Below are 24746 nucleotides of genomic sequence, written 5' to 3'. Positions count from 1 at the left end.
GCCAGGGTGGGTGATCTCACAGGCAGGACAGGAAATGCACCAGGCAGGCAGATTTCTCTGAGGCTCTACGGGCTGCCTCTCAGACCATAGAATTGGAACTGGGTAGCACGGGCGATCACATTCACTCCCGTTCAAATCAATGGTTAGTTGTTCTATCAGTTGTAATTCTATGTCTAAGGCGCAGACCTATTATGTAGTCAGAACCTAATGACTGGGGGATGTTAGGATATAAAGGACACTACTGACACATTGAAGAGCTAAGAGCAGAGACTTCCAGTACCTCCAATACTACTTTGAATACTTGTCAGATGTGGTACAGTAGAATACTACCTTGAATAGTTGTGAGATGTGGTACAGTAGAATACTACATTGAATAGTTGTGAGATGTGGTACAGTAGAATACTACCTTGAATAGTTGTGAGATGTGGTACAGTAGAATACTACCTTGAATAGTTGTGAGATGTGGTACAGTAGAATACTACCTTAAAGCTGTGGTGTGGTACAGTAGAATACTACCTTAAAGCTGTGGTGTGGTACAGTAGAATACTACCTTAAAGCTGTGGTGTGGTACAGTAGAATACTACCTTAAAGCTGTGGTGTGGGTAGTAAAGCTGTGGTGTACAGTAGAATACTACCTTAAAGCTGTGGTGTGGTACAGTAGAATACTACCTTAAAGCTGTGGTGTGGTACAGTAGAATACTACCTTAAAGCTGTGGTGTGGTACAGTAGAATACTACCTTAAAGCTGTGGTGTGGTACAGTAGAATACTACCTTAAAGCTGTGGTGTGGTACAGTAGAATACTACCTTAAAGCTGTGGTGTGGTACAGTAGAATACTACCTTAAAGCTGTGGTGTGGTACAGTAGAATACTACCTTAAAGCTGTGGTGTGGTACAGTAGAATACTACCTTAAAGCTGTGGTACAGTAGAATACTACCTTAAAGGTACAGTAGAATACTACCTTAAAGCTGTGGTGTGGTACAGTAGAATACTACCTTAAAGCTGTGGTGTGGTACAGTAGAATACTACCTTAAAGCTGTGGTGTGGTACAGTAGAATACTACCTTAAAGCTGTGGTGTGGTACAGTAGAATACTACCTTAAAGCTGTGGTGTGGTACAGTAGAATACTACCTTAAAGCTGTGGTGTGGTACAGTAGAATACTACCTTAAAGCTGTGGTGTGGTACAGTAGAATACTACTTAAAGCTGTGGTGTGGTAAAGCTGTGGTGTGGTACAGTAGAATACTACCTTAAAGCTGTGGTGTGGTACAGTAGAATACTACCTTAAAGCTGTGGTGTGGTACAGTAGAATACTACCTTAAAGCTGTGGTGTGGTACAGTAGAATACTACCTTAAAGCTGTGGTGTGGTACAGTAGAATACTACCTTAAAGCTGTGGTGTGGTACAGTAGAATACTACCTTAAAGCTGTGGTGTGTGGTAAAGCTGTGGTGTGGTACAGTAGAATACTACCTTAAAGCTGTGGTGTGGTACAGTAGAATACTACCTTAAAGCTGTGGTGTGGTACAGTAGAATACTACCTTAAAGCTGTGGTGTGGTAGTGGATAAATGGAATGGCATCAAACACCTGCAAACCATATGTTTCATGTATTTGATACCATTCCACCAATTCCACTCCAGTCATTACCACGAACCTGTACTCCCCAATGAAGGTGCCACCAACCTCCTCTGTTACCTATCTAAAACCCAGTGGTGGGTGACTTCATTTACTCACCACTGACAGTGATCAGTGTTTACTCTACAATTATTTTACCACAACATCACTGGTTCTAAGATATAGCACTGTAAAAAAAAAATACTAACTTCAATCACTATAACACTCTAACTACTGACCCCAGAAGATAAATATAAAGTATTATGTCGACGGGATCATTTGTGATGTTTACATTCTAATTCGCTAACCTACCAGTAAGTCATTACATCCAGAACTCGTTGATGTCATTTGTGATGTTTACATTCTAATTCGCTAACCTACCAGTAAGTCATTACATCCAGAACTCGTTGATGTCATTTGTGATGTTTACATTCTAATTCGCTAACCTACCAGTAAGTCATTACATCCAGAACTCATTGATGTCATTTGTCCCAGTGACATTGTGATGTTTACAAGTGTAACTTTACTTTTTCTTCTCGTAATATATGTCATTTGTGATGTTTCATTTACATCCAGAACTCGTTGATGTCATTTGTGATGTTTACATTCCGCTAACCTACCAGTAAGTCATTGACCAGCCCAGGCCTGTACTGGAATGACCTTCTGATTTGTGATGTTTACATTCTGAAAGCACATTATGGGATCATTTTCATTTACATCCATTCTCCTCGCCAATGAAGAATGTGATGTTTACATTCTTTAGCAACCTCCAGTAAGTCATTCTCCAGTTCGTTGATGTCAAGGTTGATGTCATTTGTGATGTAGACTAGAGAATCAGCTAACCTACCAGAGGAATATCAGCACCAAATCCTGATGTCATTTGTGATTTGTCACTTTAGTGATTAAAAGCCAGTAAGTCATTATATCCAGAACCCCCAGCAGGAGACTCGTTGATGTCATTTTTGGAGAGTTTACATTTGATGTGCTAACCTACCAGATAGGACTGCATCATGATCCAGAACTGCCTGTTGATGTTTACATTCATTTGAAGATGGGAACATTCAAGACTAACCTACCAACAGGATGTTTGGGTCGTTGAAGGTGTAAAATGTGAAGTAGTGAGAAGAAGAATAACCTACCAGTAAGTCATTATGACCTGTTTAGAAAACACCCTTTGAATATTGTGACACACTTACTAAAGTCATTAACAGCACCTGTTTAGTCATTATATCCAGCTGAGAGCTCAGAAAACATTTGTGATGTTTAATTCTGAAACATGAAAGTCACCTAGCAGAGATGTTTGGAGAGACAGAGTGGTGATGTCATTTGCCAATCTGTTGGTGTGTGGTCAGATAGCAGTAAGTCATGTTATCCAGGTCTTGGGTTAGATGTCATTTGTGATGTTTACATTCTAAGTGGTAACCTACCAGTAAGTTTGACCCCTACAACAGGTCATGGCTCAGTAGTCATGAGGCATTCGATGCCATAGACCACCCTCCAGCCTTTAAAAGGCCGGAACTCGTTGATGATTTGTGATGTTTACAGAACATCAAAGTAATCTGGCCAGTAAGTCCTGCTTCCCTCACCATGACACAGGAATGAAAGGTGATCTGTCCCACTCTTCTTTTTCTTCCGGCGTCCTGCTTCCCTAACCATGACACAGGAATGAAAGATCATTATAGAGAATCCTGCTTGATGTCACCATGACACAGGAATGAAAGGTGATCTGGCCCTTTGAAGTCATTGCGACACACTTACAAAAAACGGCGTCCTGCTTACCTCACCATGACACAGGAATGAAAGGTGATCTGGCCCGGTGTCCTGCTTCTCTCACCATGACACAGGAATGAAAGGTGATGTCTGTGATGTTTACATCCTGCTTCTCCTAACCACCATGACACAGGAATGAAAGGTGATGTCTGGTGGCGTCCTGCTTCCTCACCATGACACAGGAATGAAAGGTGATCTAGCCCGGCGTCCTGCTTCCCTCACCATGACACAGGAATGAAAGTTGATCTTGCCCGGTGTCCTGCTAACCTCACCATGACACAGGAATGAAAGGTGATCTGGCCCGGCGTCCTGCTTCCCTCACCATGACACAGGAATGAAAGGTGATCTGGATGGCGTCCTGCTTCCCTCACCATGACACAGGAATGAAAGGTGATCTGGCCCGGCGTCCTGCATGTCCTCACCATGACAAAGGAATGAAAGGTGATATGGCCATGGGTCCTGCTTCCTCACCATGACACAGGAATGATTTGTGATGTTTACATCTGGCCCGGCGTCCTGCTTCCCTCACCATGACACAGGAATGAAAGGTGATCTGGCCCGCATCCTAATTCCCTCACCATGACACAGGAATGGAGCTTCAACATTTCCTGTCCTCATTAATATAATACATGGCACTTGGATAATAAGGCACAGCAACGAAACCCCTCTACCTCTCTCCTTATATATATTTATATCTCTGTATCTATCCCCCCTCTCTCTCTCAATTCAATTCAATGGGCTTTATTGGCATGGGAAACGTGTTAACATTGCCAAAGCAAGTGAGGTAGATAATATACAAATTGAAATAAACAATAAAAATGAACAATCTAAATAGTAAAGTGTGACTGTGTGTTTCCTTTCCTCAGGCCCCAGGTGACCCTAAGTCTGAGAGTTCCTCCACGCTCTACACCCCTCTACCCAGAGGCTCTAGAGACGGCAAGAACCACAAAGGTAAATGAAATGTAAAAAAACATGGTAGAGATGTTCTGTCCTCCCTATGTGATGACCTCTCTCTACTCCAGAGAGATCTCTCCTCCCTATGTGATGACCTCTCTCTACTCCAGAGAGATCTCTCCTCCCTATGTGATGACTCTCTCTACTCCAGAGATCTCTCCTCCCTATGTGATGACCCCTCTCTACTCCAGAGAGATCTCTCCTCCCTATGTGATGACCTCTTCTACTCCAGAGAGATCTCTCCTCCATATGTGATGACTCTCTCTACTCCAGAGAGATCTCTCCTCCCTATGTGATGATTTGTCTCTCTACTCCATAGAGATCTCTCCTCCCTATGTGATGATCTCTCTCTACTCCAGAGATCTCTCCTCCATATGTGATGACATTCTACTCCTAACCTACCAGTAAGTCATTCTATCCAGAGAGATCTCTCCTCCCTATGTGATGACTCTCTCTACTCCAGAGAGATCTCTCCTCCCTATGTGATGAGTCTCTCTACTCCAGAGATCTCTCCTCCCTATGATGATGACTAACCTCTCTACTCCAGAGATCTCTCCTCCCTATGTGATGACCTCTCTCTACTCCAGAGAGATCTCTCCTCCCTATGTGATGACTCTCTCTACTCCAGAGAGATCTCTCCTCCCTATGTGATGACTAACCTCTCTCTACTCCAGAGAGATCTCTCCTCCCTATGTGATGACCTCTCTCTACTCCAGAGAGATCTCTCCTCCCTATGTGATGATCTCTCTCTACTCCAGAGAGATCTCTCCTCCCTATGTGATGACCCCTCTCTACTCCAGAGAGATCTCTCCTCCCTATGTGATGATTTCTGATCTCTACTCCATAGAGATCTCTCCTCCCTATGTGATGAGTCTCTCTACTCCAGAGATCTCTCCTCCCTATGTGATGATTCTAATCTCTACCTACCAGAGAGATCTCTCCCTCCCTATGTGATGACCTGTTCTACTCCAGAGAGATCTCTCCTCTCTATGTGATGACCTCATCTCTACTCCAGAGAGATCTCTCCTCTCTATGTGATGACATTCTCTCTCTACCTCCAGAGAGATCTACTCCCTCCCTATGTGATGACCTCTCTCTACTCCAGAGAGATCTCTCCTCCCTATGTGATGACCTCTCTCTACTCCAGAGAGATCTCTCCTCCCTATGTGATGACCTCTCTCTACTCCAGAGATCTCCCCTCTCTATGTGATGACCTCTCTCTACTCCAGAGAGATCTCTCCTCCCTATGTGATGACCTCTCTACTCCAGAGAGATCTCTCCTCCCTATGTGATGACCTCTCTCTACCTCCAGAGAGATCTCTCCTCCCTACTGTGATGACCTCTCTCCCAGAGAGATCTCTCCTCCCTATGTGATGATGTCTCTCTACTCCTGAGAGATCTCTCCTCCCTATGTGATTACCTCTCTACTCCGAGAGATCTCTCCTTCCTATGTGACGACCTCTCTCTACTCCAGAGAGATCTCTCCTCCTATGTGATGATCCAGTCTCTCTACTCCAGACACTGATCATAGAATGAGATAGAGAATGAACAACTTCAGTACAGTGTATATTAATAGACTTCATCTTAATGATGTTCATTAAAGGGAAAGCCCTTTGATAATGAAAACGAATATGCATGTCCAGGGAACACAAGACTAATTCAACAGGATGTTTTCTTCTTATTGATTAACCGGAGTGAGAGAATAGTGGACTTTAGATTTCTATTAGATCATAGTCTGTCTTTTGTCATCTCTTTGAGTTGTTGATGAATGCTGAAGTGTATAATCTAGGTTGAAACTATTGATTTGATGTATGTTTAGGAGTGTGTATGTCAACCCTCCTTGATCTGTTGATGCTAGTCATTGATTATGTCTTATTCCAATCTAATGTGTGGAAGGGATTAACATGTACTGCATTTCTAAAGATGCCCCTGTTTTAGCAGAAAATATGTTTTTTATTATATTGATGGGAAGCATTTGCTATACAATAGCGTTAATATCAGAAGCATACATTTTTTATGCATCTTTCTTACAGTAAATGATGATAATAAACATATCAGTGCATAGGAACAGACACAGAAACTATATTCCATTCTATTTGAAATGTGCTGGTGCTGCTATCTGTTCACCACCGCTGTGTTAGCTACAGGTGTAGGATCTTCATTTGATCAGCCTGTTGTTGCAGGAAATGAAAACTTGTCGTGTATTCAAGATTTAAAAATGCTTCCGAAGTCAGTAGTTTCCTCTAAAATTTTAAATAGATTTTCCCTAACAATTTTTTTGCAAACCTAGAAAAATGACCATTTTATTATAATCCACATAATGATTCACATTTCCTGTTGCTGCCAGATTATTTTCCTGCTGTGAGATACTGGTGAAATGAAGATCCTTCAGCGTGTAGCTGCAGTGGCCAGGGTTGTTCGTGTCTGAGAGATGTTGTGTGAGCAACCCTGAGGCCATGGTACCAGACCTCACAGCAGGGTAGTAGCTTTAAGCATGCTCTTTATCTCTGCCATTCTAAACACTGCCGCTGTGATGACAACCCCCAACTCCATAGAGGGCCAGCTCAAGAGGTCAACAGTGCTTCCCTCACCTGACACACACACACACACACACACACACACACACACACACACATATATAGAAACACATGCACACGCACATGCGCACAGACACACTTACTCACCCATGCACACACACACACCACACACACTCCCCTCCTCCCACCCAGTGCCAAGGACAGATCCATTACACAGTGACTGACCAGCAGATTTCCTTGTGATGTAGGGAGAGGGAAATAAACAGTCCCAAATGAACCCCCTATTCCTTTTATAGTGCACTACTGTTGACCTTTCCTCAGGAAACCCATAGGGGCCCAGGGTGCCATTTGGGACACAGCCAGGGAGAAACTCTGCTTTGTGGCTCTAGGAGGACAGGGAACAATCTATTAAAAGGTGAGAGGATCTAAAAAAACATGTAGAGATATTTCTCCCTCCCCTCCTAGGTCTGGGCCGTAGTCACCATTTGTTATGTCTATGACGCTCTGCACCCTCCGATATCACAACTCTTATCTTTAACCCTCATCTCCTCTATAGGTCCCCAGCCTCAGTCCACCTCACTCCGCCTCACTCCTTACAGCACGACAATGAATTGTGGTCCAGGGATGTGTGTCTGTGTTAGCACCTACATGGCCCTGGTCGGTGGGATGTAGCTAGCAGGTCTGACAGCCCCATGTCGCTACAGAGATGCTCTCCCCACACACACCCACACACACACACACTCACTCACTCACTCACACTCTCTCTCTCTCTCTCTCTCTCTCTCTCTCTCTCTCTCTCTCTCTCTCTCTCTCTCTCTCTCCTCTGTGATCTCTCTCTCTCTCAGAGAGATCTCTCTCTCTCTCTTTGATATCTCTCTCTCCTCTCTCTCTACTGATGTTATGGGGGCCCCAGAGCCCAGCTGCCACTAGTAATTACTGCAGTCTAGAGTTCCAGTGAGGAGCCAGCGGTTGCAGGTCAGTGCCCAGGTGGAGAGCAGGGACACAGAGAGAGAGACACAGCGAGAGAGACACAGTGAGAGAGACACAGAGAGAGAGACACAGAGAGAGAAACACAGAGAGAGAGAGAATAGAAAGAGTGAGCCTGGGAGACGAGAGAGGAAGCACGCTACTGACTAAAAACAAGAGGCTAGGAGAGGGAGTAAAGAGAAAGGGAGACTGGTGTCTTGGAGCAGGCCAGGATGACACAGAGTGGAGTAGCGTGACTAGTTTAGGAGAGAGTCCTGAGGAGCAGAGTCCCTAGTAGAGGTCTTAGGGACCTCCTCTACTGTCAGCTCTGGTTTAAGCTCTCTGACAGGCTGGCAGTCCCAGATTTAAAGCAACTCTTCTCGATGACACCTCATGTTTGGAGCAGAGCACTGTGTCAAAATGTGTCTCACCAGCAGAGTACATAACATTGTGGATTTGATCTCCCAATGAGAAGTCTCGGACTGAAGTTTGTCCTCACAACATACCTAATAGACAAATTATTATTATTAAGTATGTAATAATAAATACCTAAAGAGTTTAAATGGAGCATTACTTCATCATGACTTACTATAGGTAATATAGAATTATAATCAGACGTGCTTAATAGTTTAACAACAACATGTCATTATCTGACAATAGAATGTTCTCAGAGATGGATGCCCAGTTTATTAGATGTATGACAACAACAACAACAACAATTTATGTACAGGACTCTATAGTTGAAATAAACCCTTTTTCGTCCCGTTAAAAGTTCCGATTCTCTACATATTTATATATGTCTTGGGCATCAGCCACGTCTCTTTAATGGACCAGACTGTTTGATGTGGTCCATTCTTCAACAGTGACAGGCCTAAATGAAAGGGATCCCAGTGTATGAACGGCTAAGTAGACAGAGAATAAACAAAGCGAAATGCCATAAGGCCTATCTTAATGCTCTCATTCTGGGACTGCTTCCAGATGCTTAGTATGTATGTATTTTATATGGTGCACAACTGCTATTAAAACCCTGGAGGAAAGCAAGCCTTCAAAGCCTTCAAACCCTCTAACATACGCAGACACACACACACACACACACACACACACACACACACACACACACACACACACACACACACACACACACACACACACACACACACACACACACACACACACACACACACACACACACACACACACACACACACACACACACACACACACACACACACACAGAGACACACACCCACTAATGACACCATCTCACGTTTGCCTCGCAGTTCGCTTTTTACACATGGGGGCGATTTGTGGCTCTACATCGCTCAATAAACACACATATGTGCACGCTCGCAAACACACGCACACACCCACACATACACATCCCATCCCTGGGAAAGCATCCAAACTAAGAGTAAACTGTTTTACAGTCGAGGCACAACAAATAAACAAACATCTGGAAGCGTTCAGAGCAGCAGAACCATTAGGGGGAGAGTTGGGTTTTGCCAAAACAATGAAATGATAAGGAATGGACTGTCAGGCCCCGCTGGAGAGACAGGGGAGTGGCTAGATGACAGAGCTGTGGGTGAGAAGTGGAAGGGGGAGAGGAAGACAGAATGGTGGGTGAGATAGAGTGAGGTAAGGGGATGGAAAGGAAGTGATGGAGGCGAGAGGAGTGTAGATATAAGGGACAAAGAGAGAGAGAGAGAGAGAGAGTCTTATTCCAATCTAATGTGTGGAAGGGAGAGAGAGAGAGAGAGAGAGAGAGAGAGAGAGAGAGAGAGAGAGAGATGAGAGATTTCTAAAGAGAGAGAGAGAGCAGAGAGAGGAGGGTAAATCAGTACTGTAATTTAGGTGGGTAATCAGTACTGTAATTTAGGTGAGTAATCAGTACTGTAATTTAGATGGGTAATCAGGACTGTAATTTAGGTGGGTAATCAGTACTGTCATTTAGATGGGTAATCAGTACTGTCATTTAGATGGGTAATCTGTACTGTCATTTAGATGGTTAATCAGTACTGTCATTTAGATGGGTAATCAGTACTGTCATTTAGATGGGTAATCAGTACTGTCATTTAGATGGGGAATCAGTACTGTCATTTAGATGGGTAATCAGTACTGTCATTTAGATGGGTAATCAGTACTGTCATTTAGATGAGTAATCAGAAAACTGTCATTTAGATGGGTAATCAGTACTGTCATTTAGATGGTTAATCTGTACTGTCATTTAGATGGGTAATCAGTACTGTCATTTAGATGGGTAATCAGTACTGTCATTTAGATGGGTAATCTGTACTGTCATTTAGATGGGTAATCAGTACAGTAATTTAGGTGGGTAATCAGTACTGTCATTTAGATGGGTAATCAGGACTGTAATTTAGGTGGGTAATCAGTACTGTCATTTAGATGGGTAATCAGTACTGTCATTTAGATGGGTAATCTGTACTGTCATTTAGATGGGTAATCAGTACTGTCATTTAGATGGGTAATCAACTGTCATTTAGATGGGTAATCAGTACTGTCATTTAGATGGGTAATCAGTACTGTCATTTAGATGAGTAATCAGTACTGTCATTTAGATGGGTAATCAGTACTGTCATTTAGATGGGTAATCAGTACTGTCATTTAGATGGGTAATCAGTACTGTCATTTAGATGGGTAATCAGTACTGTCATTTAGATGGGTAATCAGTACTGTCATTTAGATGAGTAATCAGTACTGTCATTTAGATGGGTAATCAGTACTCACAGCTGTCATTTAGATGGGTAATCTGTAGTCATTTAGATGGGTAATCAGTACTGTCATTTAGATGGGTAATCAGTACTGTATTTTAGATGGGTAATCAGTACTGTATTTTATATTGGTAATCAGTACTGTCATTTAGATGGGTAATCAGTACTGTCATTTAGATGGGTAATCAGTACTGTCATTTAGATGGGTAATCAGTACTGTATTTTAGATGGGTAATCAGTACTGTCATTTAGATGGGTAATCTGTACTGTCATTTAGATGGGTAATCTGTACTGTATTTTAGATGGGTAATCAGTACTGTCATTTAGATGGTAATCAGTACTGTCATTTAGATGGGTAATCAGTAATGTCATTTAGATGGGTAATCAGTACTGTATTTTAGATGGGTAATCAGTAATGTCATTTAGATGGGTAATCAGTAATGTCATTTAGATGGGTAATCAGTAATGTCATTTAGATGGGTAATCAGTACTGTAATTTAGATGGGTAATCAGTAGCTGTCTCAGACAATTTAGATGGGTAATCAGTACTGTATTTTAGATGGGTAATCAGTACTGTAATTTAGGTGGGTGAACAGTACTGTATTTTAAGTGGGTGATCAGTACTGTATTGTAAATGGGTAATCAGTATTGTATTTTAGATGGGTAATCAGTACTGTATTTTAGGTGGGTGAACAGTACTGTATTTTAAGTGACTGATCAGTACTGTATTGTAAATGGGTAATCAGTATTGTATTTTAGGTGGTCGATCAGTACTGTATTTTAGGTGGGTGATCAGAGATACTTTTGGACATGTAGTGTTTTTGGACATATAGTATAGTTTTGGACATGTAGTATAGTTTCGGACATGTAGTGTTGTTGGACATATAGTAAAGTTTTGGACATGTAGTGTTGTTGGACATATAGTATTGTTTTGGACATGTAGTGTTGTTGGACATATAGTATAGTTTTGGACATGTAGTGTTGTTGGACATATAGTAAAGTTTTGGACATGTAGTGTTGTTGGACATATAGTATTGTTTTGGACATGTAGTGTTGTTGGACATATAGTATTGTTTTGGACATGTAGTGTTGTTGGACATATAGTATAGTTTTGGACATGTAGTGTTGTTGGACATATAGATAGTTTTGAACATGTAGTGTTGTTGGACATATTAAATAGTATAGTTTTGGACATGTAGTGTTGTTGGACATATAGTAGTTTTGTCATGTACCCTTGTTGGACATATAGTATAGTTTTGGACATGTAGTGTTGTTGGACATATAGTATTGTTTTGGACATGTAGTGTTGTTGGACATATAGTATAGTTTTGGATAGGGATAGTGTTGTTGGGCATATAGTATCCTGGTAGTCCTGGTAGTAATGTTCCAACATCTAGTGGAAAGCCTTCCCATAATAGTGTAGGTTGTTATAGCAGCAAAGGGGGACAAACTGCATATTAATGGCCATGATTTTGAAATTAGATGTTCCACAAGCAGGTGTCCATGTACTTTTGGTCATGTAGTGTATACACCTGCTGGTATCTATTCCCCCCTCCGTCCCTCCCTCTCTCTCCTCTCCGTCCCTCTGTCCCTCCCTCTCCTTCCCTCCCTCTGTCCCTCCCTCTCTCTGTCTCACCCTCCCTCCCTCCCTTCCTTCCTCTCTCTCACCCTTCATTATCAGACAGCTGGATGGGGTAGATCAGTAATGCTTGATAAATTGATATTGTTGAGGATGGATGAGTCATTATAAAGAGGGGCCCTGGGAAATTATCACTGTTTTTGCTATTTTGTTGTTGTTGGATAGGTAGCTTATGGCACCAGACTATGATTTGGAACTCCATCTTTGTCTCAGAAGCAAAGGATGTATGTCTGTTTAACATAGTTAGGATCAGAGCCTTAGAATGAATGTGAATAGGCTGTCATTGTAAGGGTTTTCTGGTGAAAGGCTACCAGTATGATTCTCAATCAGAGACAACTAATGACACCTGCCTCTGATTGAGAACCATACTAGGTCAAACATAGAAATACCCAAATCATAGAAAAACAAACATAGACTGCCCACCCAACTCACACCCTGACCATACTAACTAAATACAAAACACAGGAAATAAAGGTCAGAACGTGACAGTCATGAGGTCTATTTACCACTAACTGCACGTTCAAACAAGCTCACTCATGATTCATCTTACACTCCTAGAAAAAAAGGTGCTATCCAAAAAGGGTTCTTCGGCTGCCCCCATTGAAGAAACAATTTCTGTTCCAGGTAGAAGCCTTTGGAACCCAAAATAATTATACCTGGAACCAAAAAGAGTTCTAACTGGAACCAAAAAGGGCTAAACTATGGGGACAACTGCAGAGCCCCTTTGTAACCTTTTTTCCTAAGTGTAGGTTAGTTAGACTTATAATGGGAAAGTCATTTATACAACAACATGTCATTATTTCTCTCCATCATTTATACAACCAGTTTATTTGTCTCCATCATTTATACAACGTCTTATTTGTCTCCATCATTTATACAACCGTCTTATTTGTCTCCATCATTTATACAACCGTCTTATTTGTCTCCATCATTTATACAACCGTCTTATTTGTCTCCATCATTTATACAGGCCCTATCATTCTGGGACTGCTTCCAGATCTCGTATTTTATATGGTGCACAACCGTCTTATTTGTCTCCATCATTGATACAACCGTCTTATTTGTCTCCATCATTTATACAACCTTCTTATTTGTCTCCATCATTGATACAACCGTCTTATTTGTCTCCATCATTTATACAACCGTCTTATTTGTCTCCATCATTTATACAACCGTCTTATTTGTCTCCATCATTTATACAACCGTCTTATTTGTCTCCATCATTTATACAACCGTCTTATTTGTCTCCATCATTGATACAACCGTCTTATTTGTCTCCATCATTTATACAACCTTCTTATTTGTCTCCATCATTTATACAACCGTCTTACATTTATACAACCGTCTTATTTGTCTCCATCATTTATACAACCGTCTTATTTGTGTCCATCATTTATACAACCGTCTTATTTGTCTCCATCATTTATACAACCGTCTTATTTGTGTCCATCATTTATACAACCGTCTTATTTGTCTCCATCATTTATACAACCGTCTTATTTGTGTCCATCATTTATACAACCGTCTTATTTGTCTCCATCATTTATACAACCGTCTTATTTGTCTCCATCATTTATACAACCGTCTTATTTGTCTCCATCATTTATACAACCGTCTTATTTGTCTCCATCATTTATACAACCGTCTTATTTGTCTCCATCATTTATACAACCGTCTTATTTGTCTCCATCATTTATACAACTGTCTTATTTGTGTCCATCATTTATAAAACCGTCTTATTTGTCTCCATCATTTATACAACCGTCTTATTTGTCTCCATCATTGATACAACCGTCTTATTTGTCTCCATCATTTATACAACCTTCTTATTTGTCTCCATCATTTATACAACCGTCTTACATTTATACAACCGTCTTATTTGTCTCCATCATTTATACAACCGTCTTATTTGTGTCCATCATTTATACAACCGTCTTATTTGTCTCCATCATTTATACAACCGTCTTATTTGTGTCCATCATTTATACAACCGTCTTATTTGTCTCCATCATTTATACAACCGTCTTATTTGTGTCCATCATTTATACAATCTTATTTGTCTCCATCATTTATACAACCGTCTTATTTGTCTCCATCATTTATACAACCGTCTTATTTGTCTCCATCATTTATACAACCGTCTTATTTGTCTCCATCATTTATACAACTGTCTTATTTGTCTCCATCATTTATACAACCGTCTTATTTGTCTCCATCATTTATACAACTGTCTTATTTGTGTCCATCATTTATAAAACCGTCTTATTTGTCTCCATCATTTATACAACCGTCTTATTTGTCTCCATCATTTATACAACCGTCTTATTTGTCTCCATCATTTATACAACCGTCTTATTTGTCTCCATCATTGATACAACCGTCTTATTTCTCTCCATCATTTATACAACCGTCTTATTTGTCTCCATCATTTATACAACCGTCTTATTTGTCTCCATCATTTATACAACCGTCTTATTTGTCTCCATCATTTATACAACCGTCTTATTTGTCTCCATCATTTATACAACCGTCTTATTTGTCTCCATCATTTATACAACCGTCTTATTTGTCTCCATCATTGATACAACCGTCTTATTTGTCTCCATCATTTATACAACCTTCTTATTTGTCTCCATCATTTATACAACCGTCTTACATTTATACAACCGTCTTATTTGTCTCCATCATTTATACAACCGTCTTATTTGTGTCCATCATTTATACAACCGTCTTATTTGTCTCCATCATTTATACAACCGTCTTATTTGTGTCCATCATTTATACAACCGTCTTATTTGTCTCCATCATTTATACAACCGTCTTATTTGTGTCCATCATTTATACAACCGTCTTATTTGTCTCCATCATTTATACAACCGTCTTATTTGTCTCCATCATTTATACAACCGTCTTATTTGTCTCCATCATTTATACAACCGTCTTATTTGTCTCCATCATTTATACAACCGTTTTCTTATTTGTCTCCATCATTTATACAACTGTCTTATTTGTCTCCATCATTTATACAACTGTCTTATTTGTGTCCATCATTTATAAAACCGTCTTATTTGTCTCCATCATTTATACAACCGTCTTATTTGTCTCCATCATTTATACAACCGTCTTATTTGTCTCCATCATTTATACAACCATCTTATTTGTCTCCATCATTTATACAACCGTCTTATTTGTCTCCATCATTTATACAACCGTCTTATTTGTCTCCATCATTGATACAACCGTCTTATTTGTGTCCATCATTTATACAACCGTCTTATTTGTCTCCATCATTGATACAACTGTCTTATTTGTCTCCATCATTGATACAACTGTCTTATTTGTCTCCATCATTGATACAACCATCCTAAGTTTCTCTGAGTATGGAAATGTTTTCCATAACTCTGCGGCGAGTGAAGACAGAACACTCCTAGCAGGCCCTATTAAAGGTTCAGTATGTGCTCTCAGAGACATTTCCTTGTATCTCATAATGATTACAGCAGGACCATTTCCACCAGTACGGAACAAAATCTGTTGTTCAAATGGGGAATATAAAGTGCCTTCAGAAAGTATTCAGACCCCTTGACTTTTACCATATTTTGTTACATTGCAGCCTTATTCTAAAATCCTCAGCAATCTACACACAATAAATACCAAATAATGACGACGCAAATTATTATTTTTTAAATCTTAGCAAATGTATTAAACATAAAAAACAGGAATACCTCATTTACATAAATATTCAGGCCCTTTGCTATGAGACTCGAAATTGAGCTCAGGTGCACCCTGTTTCCATGTTTCTACAACTTGATTGGAGTCCACCTGTGGTAAATCCAATTGATTGGACATAATTTGGAAAGGTACACACTGTCTATATAAGGTCTCACAGTTGACAGTGCATGTCAGAGCAAAAACCAAGCCATGAGGTCGAAGCAATTGTCTGTAGAGCTACGAGACAGGATTGTGTCGAGGCACAGATCTGGGGAAGGGTACCAAAAAATGTCTGCAGCATTGAAGGTCCCCCAGCCCCATAGAAAACAAATTAGACTGCCCACCCATAACACAGTGGCCTCCATCATTCTAAAATGGAAGAAGTTTGGAACCACCAAGACTCTTCTTAGAGCTGGTTGCCTGGCCAAACTATGCAAACGGGGGAGAAGGGCCTTAGTCTGGGAGGTGACCAAGAACCTGATACTCATTCTAACAGAGCTCTAGATTTCCTCTGTGGAGATGGGATAAACTTCTCGAAGGACACCCATCTCTACAGCACTCTACCAATCAGGCCTTTATGGTAGATTGGCCAGGTGGAAGCCACTCCTCAGTAAAAGGCACATAACAGCCTGCTTAGAGTTTGTCAAATGGCACATTAAGACTCAGACCGAGAGAAACAAGATTCTCTGGTCTGATGAAACCAAGATTGAACTCTTTGGCCTGAATGCCAAGAATCACGCCTGGAGGTAACCTGGCACCATCCCTACAGTGAAGCATGGTGGTGGCAGCATCATGCTGTGGGGATGTTTTTCAGCGGCAGGGAATGGGAGAGTAGTCAGGATTGAGGTATTTGTCTAGATGAACGGAGCAAAGAATAGAGAAATCCTTGATGAAAATCTGCTCCAGAGCACTCAGTACCTCAGACTGGGGCGATGGTTCACCTTCCAACAGGACAACGACCCTAAGCACACAGCAAAGACAAGGCAGGAGTGGCTTCGGGACAAGTCTCTGAATGTACTTGAGTGGCCCAGCCAGAGCCCAGACTTGAACCTGATCTAACATCTCTGGAGAGACCTGAAAATAGCTGTGCAGCATTACTCCCCATCCAACCTGACAGAGTTTAAGAGGATCTGCAGAGAAGAATGGGAGAAACTCCCCAAATGCAGGGGTGCCAAACTTGTAGCTGTAATTGCTGCCAAAGGTGGTTCAACAAAGTACTGAGTAAAGGGGCTGAATACTTACATTTGAAGTCGGAAGTTTACATACACCTTAGCCAAATACATTTAAACTCAGTTTTTCACAATTCCTGACATTTAAGCTGAGTAAAAATATCTCGTCTTAGGTCAGTTAGGATCACCACTTTATTTTAAGAATGTGAAATGTCAGAATAATAGTAGAGAGATTGATTTATTTCAGGTTTTATTTATTTCATCACATTCCTAGTGAGTCAGAAGTTTACATACACTCAATTAGTATTTGGTAGCATTGCCTTTAAACTGTTTAACTTGGGTCAAACGTTTCAGGTAGCCTTCCACAAGCTTCCCACAATAAGTTGGTGAATTTTGGCCCATTCCTCCTGACAGAGCTGGTGTAACTGAGTCAGGTTTGTAGGTCTCCTTGCTCGCACACACTTTTTCAGTTCTGCCCACATATTTTCTATAGGATTGAGGTCAGGGCTTTGTGATGGCCACTCCAACTTGACTTTGTTGTCCTTAAGCCATAACTTTGTAAGCATGATTGGGGTCATTGTCCATTTGGAAAACCCATTTGCGACCAAGCTTGAACTTCCTGACTGATGTCTTGAGATGTTGCTTCAATATATCCACATAATTTTCCTTCACCTCATGATGCCATCTATTTTGTGAAGTGCACCAGTCCCTCCTGCAGCAAAGCACCCCCACAACATGATGCTGCCACCCCCGTGCTTCACGGTTGGGATGGTGTTCTTCGGCTTGCAAGCCTCCCCCTTTTCCTCAAAATATAAAGATGGTCATTATGGCCAAACAGTTCTATTTTTGTTTCATCAGACCAGAGGACATTTCTCCAAAAGGTATGATGTTTGTCCTCATGTGCAGTTGCAAACCATAGTCTGTCTTTTTTATGGTGGTTTTGGAGCAGTGGCTTCTTCCTTGCTAAGCGGCCTTTCAGGCTATGTCGATATAGGACTAGTTTTACTGTGGATATAGATACGTTTGTACCTGTTTCCTCCAGCATCTTCACAAGATCCTTTGCTGTTGTTCTGGGATTGATTTGCACTTTTCGCACCAACGTACGTTCATCTCCAGGTGACAGAACGCGTCTCCTTCCTGAGCAGTATGATGGATGCGTCTGTCCCATGGTGTTTATACTTGTGTACTACTGTTTGTACAGAAGAAGGTGGTACCTTCAGACGTTTGGAAATTGCTCCCAATGATGAACCAGACTTGTGGAGGTCTTGGCTGATTTCTTTTGATTTTCCCATGATTGCAAAGAGGCACTGAGTTTGAAGGAAGGCCCTGAAATACATCCACAGGTACACCTCCAATTGACTCAAATTATATCAATTAACCGATCAGAGGCTTCTAAAGCTATGACATAATTTTATGGAATTTTCCAAGCTGTTTAAAGGCACAGTCAACTTCTGTGTATGTAAACTTCTGACCTACTGGAATTGTGATACGGTGAGTGAAATTATCTTTCTGTAAACAATTGTTGGAAAAATGACTTAAGTAGATGTAGAAAGTAGATGTCCTAACCGACTTGCCAAACTATAGTTTGTTAACAAGAAGTTTGTGGAGTGGTTGAAAAATGAGTTTTAATGACTCCAACCTAAGTTTATGTAAACTTCTGACTTCAACTGTATGTAAATGTGATATTGCAGATTTTATTTGTAAAACATTTGCAAACATTTATCGAAACCTATTTTTGCTTTATCATTATATGTGTAGATTGATGAGGGGAATAATAAATGTTAGAATAAGGATGCAACGTTACAAAATGTGGGAAAAGTCAAGTGGTCTGAAAACTTCCCGAAGGCACTGTATGAGGAATATGGAAGGAGCATAGAGAGTAACACTTACTATTCAAACCACACAACACCGAGCCTGCTGGAGGAAGCTTATGGATGACCTATGCTCCCCTTGGAGCAAAAGTGTTTAAGTCAAGTCAGTCCACGTTGTATGTCTATTGCAAGGCATCCAGACATAGGTTTACAGTAGGCCATACAGTACACACTGTATGTGAATTAGGTACTGTATAGTATCATGAAGGCCTTAAGGACGGTATTAATGAGAGAGTAATACCACACCCTGAACTGTAGTTCATGTCAATTCAGTGTACTTCTACTTTTGGTCTTGTGTCTATTATAATCAAGTAGGTGATAAATACAATAATGTGGACATCGACCTTTGGCGGTCTGAGATCCTACAGACTATACACTTCCTTAATGATGTGTAACTGGATAATGACTATGCAGAATGACAAGTGAAGTTATCCACACATTGCTACAGTATCATCCTCCAACAACGATGTTGACTGAGGTTGCCTCTATGGGTAACACACTGACACACTCTGACCATGTAAAATCATATTGCTTTAATCGGCAGAAATGAGTTCATAAAAGTCTCTCACAAGTACTTGTCACTAAGTCTTATATCCTTTGAGGTGTTTGCCAGTTTGTGCAGCTGATGAGGTGCTAAAGATCAGTTTTAAAGCCATTAGAGATATGGATATAACATGGGCCTATAACTCACAACACAGGGATGTAATGAGCTCTCATAAAGAAAGAAATAGCCGTCGTGATCACTTATTTCCACCTTCGAGCTACACTTAGAATGGATGCCAAGAATATATAATGGGCGAAGAGGGCTGATTCCTTTCCCCCAAAAATCCTGTGTATTAATAACTTTGGCTTTTTTGATGTAGTGTACCGTCATGTGCTTTTGATTTCCAAAACAAGTTTCTGTGGGTTAATATGTTTTAATGATCTGGAGTCAGCATATATGGGACTTTGTTTAGGTCCTTAACCAATAACCAGGTTTTAAGGCGTATAAATCATATACAGTAGGTCTATTTTCTTGCTGCGAGAATCATGTTTGTATTACTATTCCGTTTGTTTTCACTTTGCTGCCACTGTCTCATTTCCTATTTTTTATCTGGTTCCAGGTTTTGATTGAATACGTTTCATTAGGTTCTATTTGTGTTCTGTGACGCACAGCTTCACACACAGAGATCAGCTGCCAGTCATGTATATCTGCTATCCCTCTGTGGTATATCTTCTGTCCTTCTGTGGTATATCTACTGTCCTCCTATGGTATATCTACTGTCCCTCTGTGGTATATCTTCTGTCCTTCTGTGGTATATCTACTGTCCCTCTGTGGTATATCTTCTGTCCTTCTGTGGTATATCTACTGTCCCTCTGTGGTGTATCTACTGTCCCCCTGTGGTATATCTGCTATCCCTCTGTGGTATATCTGCTATCCCTCTGTGGTATATCTATTGTCCCTCTGTGGTATATCTATTGCCCCTCTGTGGTATATCTACTGTCCCTCTGTGGTATATCTGCTATCCCTCTGTGGTATATCTATTGTCCCTCTGTGGTATATCTATTGTCCCTCTGTGGTATATCTGCCATCCCTCTGTGGTATATCTACTGTCCCTCTGTGGTATATCTATTGTCCCTCTGTGGTATATCTGCTATCCCTCTGTGGTATATCTATTGTCCCTCTGTGGTATATCTATTGTCCCTCTGTGGTATATCTGCTATCCCTCTGTGGTATATCTGCTATCCCTCTGTGGTATATCTGCTATCCCTCTGTGGTATATCTGCTATCCCTCTGTGGTATATCTATTGTCCCTCTGTGGTATATCTGCTATCCCTCTGTGGTATATCTATTGTCCCTCTGTGGTATATCTGCTATCCCTCTGTGGTATATTTTCTGTCCCTCTGTGGTATATCTGCTATCCCTCTGTGGTATATCTGCTATCCCTCTGTGGTATATCTACTGTCCCTCTGTGGTATATCTGCTATCTCTCTGTGGTATATCTGCTATCCCTCTGTGGTATATCTACTGTCCCTCTGTGGTACATCTATTGTCCCTCTGTGGTATATCTGCTGTCCCTCTGTGGTATATCTATTGTCCCTCTGTGGTATATCTATTGTCCCTCTGTGGTATATCTGCTATCCCTCTGTGGTATATCTGCTATCCCTCTGTGGTATATCTACTGTCCCTCTGTGGTATATCTGCTATCTCTCTGTGGTATATCTGCTATCCCTCTGTGGTATATCTGCCATCCCTCTGTGGTATATCTGCTGTCCCTCTGTGGTATATCTGCTATCCCTCTGTGGTATATCTATTGTCCCTCTGTGGTATATCTGCTATCCCTTTGTGGTATATCTATTGTCCCTCTGTGGTATACCTGCTGTCACTCTGATATATTTACTGTCCCTATGTGGTATATTTCTACTGTCCCTCTGTGGTATACCTGCTGTCACTCTGTGATATATTTACTGTCCCTATGTGGTATATCTTCTGTCCCTCTGTGGTATATCTACTGTCCCTCTGTGGTATATCTACTGTCCCTCTGTGGTATATGTGGTATATTTTCTGTCCCTATGTGGTATATCTGCTGTCCCTCTGTGGTATATCTACTGTCCCTCTGTGGTATATCTGATGTCCCTCTGTGGTATATCTGCTGTCCCTCTGTGGTATATCTACTGTCCCTCTGTGGTATATCTGATGTCCCTCTGTGGTATATCTACTGTCCCTCTGTGGTATATCTGATGTCCCTCTGTGGTATATCTGCTGTCCCTCTGTGGTATATCTGCTGTCCCTCTGTGGTATATCTACTGTCCCTCTGTGGTATATCTGCTGTTCCTCTGTGGTATATCTGATGTCCCTCTGTGGTATATCTGCTGTCCCTCTGTGGTATATCTACTGTCCCTCTGTGGTATATGTGGTATATTTTCTGTCCCTATGTGGTATATCTGCTGTCCCTCTGTGGTATATCTGATGTCCCTCTGTGGTATATCTACTGTCCCTCTGTGGTATATGTGGTATATTTTCTGTCCCTCTGTGGTATATCTGCTGTCCCTATGTGGTATATCTGCTGTCCCTCTGTGGTATATCTGATGTTCCTCTGTGGTATATCTGATGTCCCTATGTGGTATATCTTCTGTCCCTCTGTGGTATATCTACTGTCCCTCTGTGGTATATCTTCTGTCCCTCTGTGGTATATCTACTGTCCCTCTGTGGTATATGTGGTATATTTTCTGTCCCTATGTGGTATATCTGCTGTCCCTATGTGGTATATCTGCTGTCCCTCTGTGGTATATCTGATGTCCCTCTGTGGTATATCTGCTGTCCCTCTGTGGTATATCTGATGTCCCTCTGTGGTATATCTGCTGTCCCTCTGTGGTATATCTGATGTCCCTATGTGGTATATCTTCTGTCCCTCTGTGGTATATCTGCTGTCCCTCTGTGGTATATCTGATGTCCCTCTGTGGTATATCTGCTGTCCCTCTGTGGTATATCTACTGTCCCTCTGTGGTATATGTGGTATATTTTCTGTCCCTCTGTGGTATATCTGCTGTCCCTCTGTGGTATATCTGCTGTTCCTCTGTGGTATATCTACTGTCCCTCTGTGGTATATCTGCTGTCCCTCTGTGGTATATCTGCTGTCCCTCTGTGGTATATCTGCTGTCCCTCTGTGGTATATCTGCTGTCCCTCTGTGGTATATCTGCTGTCCCTCTGTGGTATATCTGATGTCCCTCTGTGGTATATCTGCTGTTCCTCTGTGGTATATCTACTGTCCCTCTGTGGTATATGTGGTATATTTTCTGTCCCTCTGTGGTATATCTGCTGTCCCTCTGTGAGGCGTGGCTCTGTTGCCTTTATCGGGGGGATGTGATGTGATCTTATTCCTCCCAGCAGTGGATTGGCTCTGCAACATGAATACCCATTAGTGCTGGGCTATGGAGATGGATGAGAGGAGGGAGAGTGAGGGGGAAGCGGGCATCGCAATCCCTCACCATATGTCCCAAAACACACAACACCCCTCTGTCCTCTCCTCACCGGAGAAATTATGATGAGATTTCATTTTTGGAGGCAGGCCTTGAATATCGCTGTTATTATCCAGGAGACAACTGGAACTCAATGGGATTGCATCCCACATTACAACCTGTTCCCAATTTAATGCACTACTTTTGAACAGGGCTCATATGGCTCTGGTAAAAAAGGGAGTGCACTATATATGGATTAAGGTGCCATTTGGGACGCAAGCTGGAACTCACAGGACATTCTTTCTCTCTGTAAGAGATGAGGAGGCTGGGGCTCGGCTAGATTAAAACCTTAACTTCATTGACAGTTTCAACTGCTGAACTCTGCCATGGCATGCAGCTTTAAACTGCTTTGAGATCGCTGCCTTCCACCAAGTGTCATTATCTTTCAGTTTGTGGATGGCACCCCCTCTCTCTCTTCTCTCTCTCCTTCTGAATAATTCTGTTTGTGCTCGGTTTGGGGGAAATGTCGGTGACACTATTGTTTTTTACCTTGCTGTTTGATGTCGTCGAACGAGTCTCTTGAGGTGCCTAGTTCTGAAAACTGAAGTTGAAAGTATACAGGTATAACTTCAAGTGGAAAGATGACACCATCAAGTTGTGTGTCAAGATTATTTGGGATTTCATTTAAAATATATTTGTAAAAATAATTCTCACTTATAATAATATAAAAGTAAATGTTTTTCCTTTATGATATTTCCTTTTAAGACGTGTTTAAGTCAAGTGGAAGATGTGCTGAATTTGTTTTGACTAAAACACAATAAACAACAATAAACAGTTTAGAGAACAAATGAAATGTTTCATTCCAGATGCTGTTATGACTGTTATGAGCAGTGTTGGAACACTCATCCTCCTAAATCTTTATCTTCCGTGACCATTACAGACAAGCCCATGTGATTTACCATGACAATGACTATTGGACACACTCAGTTAGTCTTATACAAGCCCAACACCGGGAACAGTGAAACGATACCCGGGCATCTACTGAGATACTGTCAGTGAAATAGACAGACAAGGACATGAATTCATGTCAACCCAGGCCCAATCCACTCTGCAGTAACATCCCTGTGGTTCCTCTGAACCTGGCCCAGTTCCTGGTATTACTGGTCAGCCTCAGTCTCAGTGATATTGAATAGACAGAATATATATCTAATGGATAGGCCACATTGCTGTTAGAAACCGTCTCTCAAAGCTGATTGCTAACGCAAGTCAAACTATTATTCATGTTCCACCGTGATTTGTGACCGTGCCCAGAGGACATTTGAGATGTGGTCTAGTGTTTCCCAGTACTACTTCTAGTCCCTGCCAGAAGTTAGCTAGCGCAGGTCTGCAGCGGTTTTCTCTCCCCGGTTTGGCAACAGGGAGTCCATCAGGGTAATGAATGACGGTGGACGCTAGCCAGATATTTATACGGCAGGATCGATGGGTCCTCCAGTTTCTCCTTTGTGAAGGGGATGGCGTAGTGTGTAGTGTGAGCCGGGGTAATGCTCTTTCTACCCTTCACGAAGAGGATGAAGAGCTTCTAATGTGTTGGTAGTTGTCATTGGGCCGTTGTCATTGGGCCATTGTCATTGGGCCGTTTTCATTGGGCCGTTGTCATTGGGCCATTGTCATTGGGACGTTGTCATTGGGCCGTTGTCATTGGGCCGTTGTCATTGGGCCGTTGTCATTGGGACGTTGTCATTGGGCCGTTGTCATTGGGCCGTTGTCATTGGGACGTTGTCATTGGGACGTTGTCATTGGGACGTTGTCATTGGGACGTTGTCATTGGGCCGTTGTCATTGGGACGTTGTCA

General features: G+C 41.6%; 1 protein-coding gene across 1 annotated transcript in view; it reads left to right on the top strand.

The window, feature by feature from the left end:
- The window catches only part of LOC124041121 (leucine-rich melanocyte differentiation-associated protein-like), a 473611-nt gene that overhangs the window by 414551 nt on the left and 34314 nt on the right, over positions 1-24746 (top strand). Inside the window, exon 6 of the mRNA XM_046358329.1 lies at positions 4248-4332. Coding sequence (XP_046214285.1) covers positions 4248-4332 — 85 coding nt within the window. The remainder of the gene's footprint in view (positions 1-4247; positions 4333-24746) is intronic.

This window comes from Oncorhynchus gorbuscha, linkage group LG08, assembly GCF_021184085.1.
Source record: "Oncorhynchus gorbuscha isolate QuinsamMale2020 ecotype Even-year linkage group LG08, OgorEven_v1.0, whole genome shotgun sequence".
Lineage (NCBI taxonomy): Eukaryota > Metazoa > Chordata > Actinopteri > Salmoniformes > Salmonidae > Oncorhynchus > Oncorhynchus gorbuscha.
Note: the sequence above shows the minus strand (reverse complement) of the source record. Positions and strands in the feature narration are given on the sequence as shown.